Source organism: Mytilus trossulus, chromosome 5 (assembly GCF_036588685.1).
Source record: "Mytilus trossulus isolate FHL-02 chromosome 5, PNRI_Mtr1.1.1.hap1, whole genome shotgun sequence".
Classification (NCBI taxonomy): domain Eukaryota; kingdom Metazoa; phylum Mollusca; class Bivalvia; order Mytilida; family Mytilidae; genus Mytilus; species Mytilus trossulus.
The window spans coordinates 78,197,738-78,213,515 of NC_086377.1; the positions used below are offsets into that span (position 1 = coordinate 78,197,738).

At 39.4% G+C, this 15,778-nt stretch overlaps 1 protein-coding gene across 1 annotated transcript in view; it reads left to right on the plus strand.

Annotated features, from left to right (window-relative positions):
• LOC134718332 (uncharacterized) overlaps positions 1–15,778 on the plus strand; it is a 248,398-nt gene that overhangs the window by 8,032 nt on the left and 224,588 nt on the right. Inside the window, exon 5 of the mRNA XM_063580826.1 lies at positions 13,921–13,998. Coding sequence (XP_063436896.1) covers positions 13,921–13,998 — 78 coding nt within the window. The remainder of the gene's footprint in view (positions 1–13,920; positions 13,999–15,778) is intronic.

The window sequence follows — 15,778 nt, forward strand, 5'->3', positions numbered from 1 at the left end:
AACTACCATCTCATCACACTCCCCCAACACACTTAACACCAATCCTACATTACTGACACAACTACCATCTCATTATACTCCACCAACACACCTAACACATATCCTACACTACTGACACAACTACCATCTCATCATATTTCACCAACACACCTAACACCAATCCCACACTACTGACACAACAACCATCTCATGATACTCTACCAACACACCCTACATCTATCATATACTCCTAATACAACTACCATCTCATCATACTCCATCAACACACCTAACACCAATCCTACATTACTGACACCACTACCATCTCATCATACTCCACCAACACAACTAACACCAATCTTACACTACTGACACAACAACCATCTCATGATACTCTACCAACACACCCTACATCAATCATATACTACTGACACAACTATCATCTCATCATACTCCGCCAACACACCTAACACCAATCCTACATTACTGACACAACTACCATCTCATTATACTCCACCAACACACCTAACACATATCCTACACTACTGACACAACTACCATCTCATCATATTTCACCAACACACCTAACACCAATCCTACACTACTGACAAAACTACCATCTCATCATACTCCACCTACACACCCTACACGAATCCTACATTACTGACACAACTACCATCTCATCATACTCTACCAACTCACCCAACACCAATCATACATTACTGACACACCTACCATCTCATCATACTCCACCAACACATCTAACACCTAGCCTACACTACTGACACAACTACAATATCATCATACTCCACCAACACACCTAACACCAATCCTACACTAATGACACAACTACCATCCCATCATACTCCACCAACATACCTAACACCAATCCTACACTACTGACACAACTATCATCTCATCATACTCCACCAACACACCTAACACCAATCCTACACTAATGACACAACTACCATCTCATCATACTCCACCAACACACCTAACACCAATCCTACACTACTGACACAACTACCATCTCATCATACTCTACCAACAAACCCTACACCATTCATCTACTACTGACACAACTACCATCTCATCATATTCCACCAACACACTATATATCAATCATATACTACTGACACAACAACTATCTCATCATACTCCCCCAACACACCTAACACCAATCCTACATTACTGACACAACTACCATGTGATCATACTCTGCCAACACACTTAACACCAATCCTACACTACTGACACAACTACCATCTCATCATACTCCACCAACACACCTAACACCAATCCTACACTACTGACACAACTACCATCTCATCGTACTCCACCAACACACCCTACATCAATCATATACTACTGACACAACAACCATCTCATCATACTCCACCAACACACCTAACACCAATCCTACACTACTGACACAACTACCATCTCATCATACTCCACCAACACACTATATATCAATCATATACTACTGACACAACTACAATCTCATCATAGTCCACCAACACACCTAACACCAATCCTACACTACTGACACAAAAAGCATCTCATCATACTCCACCAACACACCCTACATCAATCATATACTACTGACACAACTACCATCTCATCATACACCACCAGCACACCCTACACCAATCCTACACTACTGACACAACTACCATCTCATCATACTCCACCTACACACCCTACACCAATCATATACTACTGACACAACTACCATCTCACCATACTACACCAACACACCTAACACCAATCATACACTACTGACACAACTACCATCTCATCATACTCCACCAACACACATAACACCAATCCTACACTACTGACACAACTACCATCTCATCATACTCCACCAACACACCCTACACCAATCATATACTACTGACACAACAACCATCTCACTATACTCCACCAACACATTCTACACCAATCCTATACTACTGACAAAACTACCATCACAATATACTCCACCAACACACCCTACACCAATCCTACACTACTGACACAACTACCATCTCATCATACTCCACCAACACACCCTACATCAATCATATACTACTGACACTACTACCATCTCATCATACACCACCAGCACACCCTACACCAATCCTACACTACTGACACAACTACCATCTCATCATACTCCACCTACACACCCTACACCAATCATATATTACTGACACAACTACCATCTCACCATACTCCACCAACACACCTAACACCAATCATACACCACTGACACAACTACCATCTCATCATACTCCACCAACACACCCTACACCAATCATATACTACTGACACAACTACCATCACAATATACTCCACCAACACACATAACACCAATCCTACACTACTGACACAACTACCATCTCATTATACTCCACCAACACACCTAACACTAATCTTACACTACTGACACAACTACCATCTCATCAAACTCCACCAACACACCCTACACCAATCATATATTACTGACACAACTACCATCTCACCATACTCCACCAACACACCTAACACCAATCATACACTACTGACACAACTACCATCTCATCATACTCCACCAACACACCCTACACCAATCATATACTACTGACACAACTACCATCACAATATAATCCACCAACACACATAACACCAATCCTACACTACTGACACAACTACCATCTCATTATACTCCACCAACACACCTAACACTAATCTTACACTACTGACACAACTACCATCTCATCATACTCCACCAACACACCCTACACCAATCATATACTACTGACACAACAACCATCTCACTATACTCCACCAACACATCCTACACTAATCCTACACTACTGACAACTACCATCTCATCAAACTCCACCAACACACCCTACACCAATCATATACTACTGACACAACTACCATCTCACTATACTCCACCAACACACCCTACACTAATCATATACTACTGACACAACTACCATCTCATCATACACCACCAGCACACCCTACACCAATCCTACACTACTGACACAACTACCATCTCATCATACTCCACCTACACACCCTACACCAATCATATATTACTGACACAACTACCATCTCACCATACTCCACCAACACACCTAACACCAATCATACACCACTGACACAACTACCATCTCATCATACTCCACCAACACACCCTACACCAATCATATACTACTGACACAACTACCATCACAATATACTCCACCAACACACATAACACCAATCCTACACTACTGACACAACTACCATCTCATTATACTCCACCAACACACCTAACACTAATCTTACACTACTGACACAACTACCATCTCATCAAACTCCACCAACACACCCTACACCAATCATATATTACTGACACAACTACCATCTCACCATACTCCACCAACACACCTAACACCAATCATACACTACTGACACAACTACCATCTCATCATACTCCACCAACACACCCTACACCAATCATATACTACTGACACAACTACCATCACAATATACTCCACCAACACACATAACACCAATCCTACACTACTGACACAACTACCATCTCATCATACTCCACCAACACACCCTACACCAATCATATACTACTGACACAACAACCATCTCACTATACTCCACCAACACATCCTACACGAATCCTACACTACTGACACAACTACCATTTCATCATACTCCACCAACACACCTAACACTAATCCTACACTACTGACAACTACCATCTCATCAAACTCCACCAACACACCCTACACCAATCATATACTACTGACACAACTACCATCTCACTATACTCCACCAACACACCCTACACTAATCATATACTACTGACACAACTACCATCTCATCATACTCCTCCAACACACCTAACACCAATCCTACACTACTGACACAACTACCATCTCATCATAATTTGCCAAAACATCTAACACTAATCCTACACTACTGACACAACTACCATCTCATCATACTCCACCAACACACCTAACACCAATCCTACACTACTGACATAATTACCATCTCATCTTACTCCACCAACACACCCTACACCAATCATATACTACTGACACAACTACCATCTCACTATACTCTACCAACACACCCTACGTCAATCATATACTACTGACACAACTACCATCTCATCATACTCCACCAACACACCCTACATCAATCATATACTACTGACACAACAACCATCTCATGATACTCCACCAACACACCCTACACCAATCCTACACTACTGACACAACTACCATCTCATCATACTCCACCAACACACCTAACACCAATCCTACATTACTGACACAACTACCATCTCATCATACTCCACCTACACACCCTACACCAATCATATACTACTGACACAACTACCATCTCACTATACTCCACCAACACACCCTCCATCAATCATATACTACTGACATAACTACCATCTCACTATACTCCACCAACACACCCTACATCAATCATATACTACTGACACAACTACCATCTCACCATACTCCACCAACACACCTAACACCAATCATACACTACTGACACAACTACCATCTCATCATACTCCACCAACACACATAACACCAATCCTACACTACTGACACAACTACCATCTCATCATACTGCACCAACACACCTAACACTAATCCTACACTACTGACACAACTACCATCTCATCATACTCTACCAACACACATAACACCAATCTTACACTACTGACACAACTACCATCTCATCATACTGCACCAACACACCTAACACCAATCCTACACTACTGACACAACTACCATCTCATTATACTCCACCAACACACCTAACACCAATCCTACACTACTGACACAACTACCATCTTATCATACTCCACCAACACACCTAACACCAATCCTACACTACTGATATAACTACATTCTTATCATACACCACCAACACACCCTACACCAATCCTACATTACTGACACAACTACCATCTCATCATACTATACCAACTCACCTAATACCAATCCTACATTACTGACACACCTACCATCTCATCATACTCCACCATCACGTCTAACACCAATCCTACACTACTGACACAACTACCATCTCAAAATACTCCACCAACACACCCTACATCAATCATATACTACTGACACAACAACCATCTCATCATACTCCACCAACACACCCTACATCAATCATATACTACTGACACAACAACCATCTCATCATACTTCACCAACACACCCTACATAAATCATATACTACTGACACAATTACCATCTCGTCATACTCCACCAACACACCTAACACCAATCCTACACTACTGATATAACTTCATTATTATCATACACCACCAACACACCCTACACCAATCCTACATTACTGACACAACTACCATCTCATCATACTCTACCAACTCACCTAACACCAATCATACATTACTGACACACCTACCATCTCATCATACTCCACCAACACATCTAACACCAAACCTACACTACTGACACAACTACCATCTCATAATACTCCACTAACACACCCTACATCAATCATATACTACTGACACAACAACCATCTCATCATACTCCAACAACACACCCTACATCAATCATATACTACTGACACAATAACTATCTCATCATACTCCACCAACACACCTAACACCAATCCTACACTACTGACACAACTACCATCTTATCATACTCCACCAACACAACCTACACAAATCCTACACTACTGACACAACAACCATCTCTTCATACTCCACCAACACACCCTACATCAATCATATACTACTGACACAACTACCATCTCATCATACACCACCAGCACACCCTACACCAATCCTACACTACTGACACAACTACCATCTCATCATACTCCACCTACACACCCTACACCAATCATATATTACTGACACAACTACCATCTCACCATACTCCACCAACACACCTAACACCAATCATACACTACTGACACAACTACCATCTCATCATACTCCACCAACACACCCTACACCAATCATATACTACTGACACAACTACCATCACAATATACTCCACCAACACACATAACACCAATCCTACACTACTGACACAACTACCATCTCTTTATACTCCACCAACACACCTAACACTAATCCTACACTACTGACACAACTACCATCTCATCATACTCCACCAACACACCCTACACCAATCATATACTACTGACACAACAACCATCTCACTATACTCCACCAACACATCCTACACCAATCCTACACTACTGACACAACTACCATCTCATCATACTCCACCAACACACCTAACACTAATCCTACACTACTGACAACTACCATCTCATCAAACTCCACCAACACACCCTACACCAATCATATACTACTGACACAACTACCATCTCACTATACTCCACCAACACACCCTACACAAATCATATACTACTGACACAACTACCATCTCATCATACTCCTCCAACACACCTAACACCAATCCTACACTACTGACACAACTACCATCTCATCATAATTTGCCAAAACATCTAACACTAATCCTACACTACTGACACAACTACCATCTCATCATACTCCACCAACACACCTAACACCAATCCTACACTACTGACATAATTACCATCTCATCATACTCCACCAACACACCCTACACCAATCATATACTACTGACACAACTATCATCTCACTATACTCTACCAACACACCCTACATCAATCATATACTACTGACACAACTACCATCTCATCATACTCCACCAACACACCCTACATCAATCATATACTACTGACACAACAACCATCTCATGATACTCCACCAACACACCCTACACCAATCCTACACTACTGACACAACTACCATCTCATCATACTCCACCTACACACCCTACACCAATCATATACTACTGACACAACTACCATCTCACTATACTCCACCAACACACCCTCCATCAATCATATACTACTGACACAACTACCATCTCACTATACTCCACCAACACACCCTACATCAATCATATACTACTGACACAACTACCATCTCATCATACTCCACCAACACACCTAACACCAATCATACACTACTGACACAACTACCATCTCATCATACTCCACCAACACACATAACACCAATCCTACACTACTGACACAACTACCATCTCATCATACTCCACCAACACACCTAACACCAATCCTACACTACTGACACAACTACCATCTCATCATACTGCACCAACACACCTAACACTAATCCTACACTACTGACACAAATACCATCTCATCATACTCTACCAACACACATAACACCAATCTTACACTACTGACACAACTAACCTCTCATCATACTGCACCAACACACCTAACACCAATCCTACACTACTGACACAACTACCATCTCATCATACTCCACCAACACACCTCACACCAATCCTACACTACTGACACAACTACAATATCATCATACTGCACCAACACACCTAACACCAATCCTACACTACTGACACAACTACCATCTTATCATACTCCACCAACACACCTAACACCAATCCTACACTACTGACACAACTACCATCTCATCATACATCACCAACACACCTAACACCAATCCTACACTACTGATATAACTACATTCTTATCATACACCACCAACACACCCTACACCAATCCTACATTACTGACACAACTACTATCTCATCATACTATACCAACTCACCTGACACCAATCCTACATTACTGACACACCTACCATCTCATCATACTCCACCAACACGTCTAACACCAATCCTACACTACTGACACAACTACCATCTCAAAATACTCCACCAACACACCCTACATCAATCATATACTACTGACACAACAACCATCTCATCATACTTCACCAACACACCCTACATCAATCATATACTACTGACACAATTACCATCTCATCATACTCCACCAACACACCTAACACCAATCCTACACTTCTGATATAACTACATTCTTATCATACACCACCAACACACCCTACACCAATCCTACATTACTGACACAACTACCATCTCATCATACTCTACCAACTCACCTAACACCAATCATACATTACTGACACACCTACCATCTCATCATACTCCACCAACACATCTAACACCAAACCTACACTACTGACACAACTACCATCTCATTATACTCCACTAACACACCCTACATCAATCATATACTACTGACACAACAACCATCTCATCATACTCCACCAACACACCCTACATCAATCATATACTACTGACACAACAACCATCTCATCATACTCAACCAACACACCTAACACCAATCCTACACTACTGACACAACTACCATCTTATCATACTCCACCAACACAACCTACACAAATCCTACACTACTGACACAACAACCATCTCTTCATACTCCACCAACACACCCTACATCAATCATATACTACTGACACAACAACCATCTCATCATACTCCACCAACACACCTAACACCAATCCTACACTACTGACACAACTACCATCTCATCATACTCCACCAACACACCTAACACCAATCCTACACTACTGACACAACAACCATCTCATCATACTCCACCAACACACCCTACATCAATCATATACTACTGACACAACAACCATCTCATCATACTCCACCAACACACCTAACACCAATCCTACACTACTGACACAACTACCATCTCATCATACTCTACCAACAAACCCTACATCGATCATCTACTACTGACACAACTACCATCTCATCATACTCCACCAACACACTATATATCAATCATATACTACTGAAACAACAACTATCTCATCATACTCCACCAACACACCTAACACCAATCCTACACTTCTGATATAACTACATTCTTATCATACACCACCAACACACCCTACACCAATCCTACATTACTGACACAACTACCATCTCATCATACTCTACCAACAAACCCTACATCAATCATCTACTACTGACACAACTACCATCTCATCATACTCCACCAACACACTATATATCAATCATATACTACTGAAACAACAACTATCTCATCATACTCTGCCAACACACTTAACACCAATCCTACACTACTGACACAACTACCATCTCATCATACTCCACCAACACACCTAACACCAATCCTACACTACTGACACAACTACCATCTCATCATACTCCACCAACACACCCTACATCAATCATATACTACTGACACAACAACCATCTCATCATACTCCACCAACACACCTAACACCAATCCTACACTACTGACACAACTACCATCTCATCATACTCAACCAACACACTATATATCAATCATATACTACTGACACAACTACCATCTCATCATAGTCCACCAACACACCTAACACCAATCCTACACTACTGACACAACAAGCATCTCATCATACTCCACCAACACACCCTACATCAATCATATACTACTGACACAACTACCATCTCATCATACTCCACCAACACATCTAACACCAATCCTACACTACTGACACAACTACCATCTCATCATACTCCACCAACACACCATATATCAATAATATACTTCTGACACAACAACTATCTCATCATACTCCACCAACACACCTAACACAAATCCTACACTACTGACAAAACTACCATCTCATCATACTCCCCCAACACACCTAACACAAATCCTACACTACTGACACAACTACCATCTCATCATACATCACCAACACACCCTACACCAATCCTACACTACTGACACAACTACCATATCATCATACTACACCAACATACCTAACACCAATCCTACACTACTGACACAACTACCATCTCATCATACATCACCAACACACCCTACACCAATCCTACACTACTGACACAACTACCATATCATCATACTACACCAACATACCTAACACCAATCCTACACTACTGACACAACTACCATATCATCATACTACACCAACATACCTAACACCAATCCTACACTACTGACACAACTACCATCTCATCATACATCACCAACACACCCTACACCAATCCTACACTACTGACACAACTACCATCTCATCATACATCACCAACACACCCTACACCAATCCTACACTACTGACACAACTACCATATCATCATACTACACCAACATACCTAACACCAATCCTACACTACTGACACAACTACCATCTCATCATACATCACCAACACACCCTACACTAATCCTACACTACTGACACAACTACCAGCTCATCATACTCCACCAACGCACCCTACACCAATCCTACACTACTGACACAACTACCATATCATCATACTACACCAACATACCTAACACCAATCCTACACTACTGACACAACTACCATCTCATCATACATCACCAACACACCCTACACCAATCCTACACTACTGACACAACTACCATATCATGATACTCCACCAACACACCCTAAACCAATCCTACACTACTGACAAAACTACCATCTCATCATACTCCACCAACACACCTAACACCAATCCTACACTACTGACACAACTACCATCTCAAAATACTCCACCAACACACCCTACATCAATCATATACTACTGACACAACTACCATCTCATCATACTCCACCAACACACCTAACACCAATCCTACACTACTGACACAACTACCATATCATCATACTCCACCAACACACCTAACACCAATCATACATTACTGACACAACTACCATCTCATCATACTCCACCAACACACCCTACACTAATCATACACTACTGATACAACTACCATCTCATCATACTCCACCAACACACCCTACACTAATCATACACTACTGATACAACTACCATCTCATCATACTCCACCAACACGCTTAACACAAATCCTACACTACTGACATAACTACATTCTTATCATACAACACCAACACACCTAACACCAATCCTACATTACTGACACAACCACCATCTCATCATATTCCACCAACACACCTAACACCAATCCTACATTACTGACACAACTACCATCTCAGCATACTCTACCAACACACCCTACATCAATCATATACTACTGACACAACAACCATCTCATCATACTCCACCAACACACCCTACATCAATCATATACTACTGACACAACAACCATCTCATCATACTCCACCAACACACCTAACACCAATCATACACTTCTAACACAACAACCATCTCATCATACTCTGCCAACACACTTAATACCAATCCTACAATCCTACTTTTAAAGACAAAATTATTGTATGCTGTGACTCTATACCTATGTATCTTGTCATACTTTGAATGACGAAATTATTATATTTATTAATATTACTTTTACTGTTAACCCACTTTTTTTGTGATATACATTTGACGTGACTCTGTACTTATGTATCCTGTCATATTTTGAACCACACTATTATTTTATTTATTATTATTACTTTCACTGTTAATGGACAAGAACTGTCATATTTTGCGTGACTGTATTTATGCATCACGTCATACTTTGAAGGACAAAATCATTTCATGTCTACCTGTGTGAATTTCAAAGACGCAATTGTACACCAGTACTCAATTCCTCCTTCCTTGATGGGTACATTTTACATAGACAAATAAAATCGTATAATATAATCAAAATGAGGATGTTAATTTGATGTACACTTTTTTGTGCTTCTTCATTACATTTGTTGTTTTTATAGTGATTAAGATGATAACACAATGTTGACTGCTGTACCCCTATTTTTGACATTTTAACCTATTGTGTCTGTTTGCTTTGTTCATGCATCCATGACAATATAATGGAATTGGATGCTACTGTCATACAAGTGAGAGGTTTAGCTAGCTATAAAACCAGGTTCAATCCACCATTTTCTACATTTGAAAATGCCTGTACCAAGTCAGGAATACGACAGTTCTTGTCCATTCGTTTTTGATGCGTTTTGTTATTTGATTTTGCCATGTGATTATGGACTTTCCAAATTGATTTTCCTCTGACTTTAGTATTTTTGTGATTTTACTTTCTACTGACACACAAACTATCTCATCATACTCCACACCCACACACTATACCAATCATATACTACTGACACAACAACCATGAAAGGGAAGGGGATTGTAGTTACGACGCAAGGAACATATCCGATATCATTTGTGACACAACTACCATCTCATCATACTCCACCAACACTCCTTACACCAATCATACACTACTGACACAACTACGATCTCATCATACTCCACCAACACACCTAACACCAATCCTACACTACTGATACAACTACATTCTTGTCATACACCACCAACACACCTAACACCAATCCTACATTACTGACACAACTACCATCTCATCATACTCCACCAACACACCTAACACCAATACTACACTACTGACACAACAACCATCTTATCATACTCTACCAACACACCCTTCACCAATCCTACACTACTGACACAACTACCATCTCATCATACTCTACCAACACACCTAACACCAATCCTACACTACTGACACAACTACCATCTCAAAATACTCCACCAACACACCCTACATCAATCATATACTACTGACACAACTACCATCTCATCATACTCCACCAACACACCTAACACCAATCCTACACTACTGACACAACTACCATATCATCATACTCCACCAACACACCTAACACCAATCATACATTACTGACACAACTACCATCTCATCATACTCCACCAACACACCCTACACTAATCATACACTACTGATACAACTACCATCTCATCATACTCCACCAACACACCCTACACTAATCATACACTACTGATACAACTACCATCTCATCATACTCCACCAACACGCTTAACACAAATCCTACACTACTGACATAACTACATTCTTATCATACACCACCAACACACCTAACACCAATCCTACATTACTGACACAACTACCATCTCATCATACTCCACCAACACACCTAACACCAATACTACACTACTGACACAACAACCATCTTATCATACTCTACCAACACACCCTTCACCAATCCTACACTACTGACACAACTACCATCTCATCATACTCTACCAACACACCTAACACCAATCCTACACTACTGACACAACTACCATCTCATCATACTCCACCAACACTCCTTACACCAATCATACACTACTGACACAACTACCTTCTCATCATACTCCATCAACACACCCTACACCAATCATACACTACTGACACAAATACCATCTCATCATATTCCACCAACACACCTAACACCAATCCTACACTACTGACACAACTACCATCTCATCATACTCTGCCAAAACACTTAACACCAATCCTACATTACTGACACGACTACCATCTCATCATACTCTACCAACACACCCTATACCAATCATACACTACTGACACAACTATCATCTTATCATACTCTACCAACATATTAAACACCAATCATACACTATTAACAAAACTACCATATAATCACATTCCACCAATACACCTTACACCAATCATACACTATTAGCAAAACTACCTTATAATCATACTCCAGCAACACATCTTACTCCCATCTAATCACATTCCACCAACACATCTTACAACAACCACACACTATTTATAAAACTACCATTTAATCAAATTCTACCAATACACCTTACACCAATCATACACTTTTAACAAAACTACCATTTAATCATTCTCCAGCAACACATCTTACACTACCATCACAACTACCATCTTATCACATTTCACCAACACACCCTACACCAATCATTCAATATTTTCTTTAACCGCATAATCTCAAATATTATTCACTGGTTTTAATTTCAAGTACTGTATATATAAAAAAAGACAACATTTTGCATTGCATAGGTTAAATTAATGCAACAGTTACCTATTACTTAATGTTTTACAGTTTTTGAAATAAAAGATATATATGTGTATAATAAATGAAAGATTATTTGATTGTATTTCAGGGTAAGACTCCTTATGATCTGGCAATATCAGGGTATTGTTCTGAAGAGAAGAAGAAAGAAGTGATGGACTTCCTTAAGGTAAATATCGTTATCTTACTTTAAAAAATATTCACAGATTATAAGAGACAAAACAGACTTGGTACAAAGAATTTACAATAAAGCGGTTTTCAATGTCATTGTAGTATTTGTTGTCAGTTTACAATGTAAGTTGACAATTCCAAGCTTGTTGCCTAATATACATGTTGGCATATGTGAAAGACAAATGTTTAAACTCTGTGTTCTCATCTGTTGGATGTCTCTTATTTTTTGTGTCATCAGCTTGGTATCTCCTAGGTATATACACTACAGTCCAGGTGGATTTTGTCATTTCCACTCGCCCACAGTGGACAAACCAATGCCGTCCACTCTTTGTCCATCGTGGGCGTAGTGCCCACACTATGCCCTGGACATTGGTGGGCGTAGTGCCCACCCTATACCGAGGACAGCGGTGGGCGTGGTGTCCACCCTATATTGAGGACAGCCTTGGACATACAATGCCAACAGTATACGATGGAAAGAAGTGTGCTTAATTTTGGATATAACTCGTGATTTGTGGATACGTTAGATGCTTTTTAAGGTGTTTATTCCAATATAATCTTTTTGTATAGTAGTTTGCAATATTTCATGCACTTTCCATCTTTGTAAGAGACGTTTAAGGGTCATAACCTTTACCAGTTCACCTATTGAATCAACTTTGCCAAAAGGTGTTAATAAAATTGACAAGTTTGTGGAATATGGAAGGTGTCCGAAGGAGATTTTGCTTAACATGTACAATCAGAATATAGTTTATTTAAATGAATATCGATGCGTATTGCGGTCGATGGATTTTTACGAGAAAGGTCACTTTAAGGTTACTTGCATACGGAAATATGTTCGCGAATTGCATCCTGGAATCAAGCAATTAAAAAAAATAATCTTCTAAATGTGGACAAGTTAAAGAAATTTCTTCAGAAAAAAGTATATGACAATACATATGTTTTAGAATGAAAACTATACTTATACAATGTTATAGTTGTAAAAAACAATCATATGCATGCAATCAAAGCTTTGCATGAGGGAGATACATTCCTTAATTTATAATAATTTCTAATAGTCACAAAAATGGATGACAAATGTGACTATGCATGATATCTATAGGACACAAAGGCATGATGATCAATTTATTGTGAGAGGAAGAGAAGCGACACAAAGAATGAGGTCTTCTTATTTGATGTAAAAATACATTATAATATGAAAAAAGACACCATATATGATATATTTCATCATTTCGGATACGCGTAGCTTACCTATTTCTACATTTATTACTGTGTCTGCAACGTCAAAAGTCGCCCGCCATTAAACATTTTGATCCAGATAAGGGAAATAACTCCTGCACTATTTTTTTATTCAGTTTTGCGGGAAAATCACCTTAATGTCGCAGCGTATTAATCTAAACAAATCCGTGGTTATAGTCAACAGTTACAATGTATGATTTTAAACTATGTTTTTTTTTTAAAAAGCAAACTACGGATTTCCCATATTGACTTAGTTATATCAAATGTTTTAATTTCCATACAAAAAAACAATTCTCTAAAATATTACCCCAGTGAGAAAAACCAAAATATCAACTTTAAATTTTCTTACAAATTTAAAGATTTCCAAAGTACAGATATTCACTTCGTTTAATCAATTGTTTTAATTTCAATACCAAAAAAAAAATCTCTTTAAAATGTCAAAAGATATTAAACAAATAAATATCAACCTGAAATATTCTTATAAATTTTGAGAATCTTTATTGTATATTAGAGGAATTCAGGGATGATTCCACTATATAGTTTAG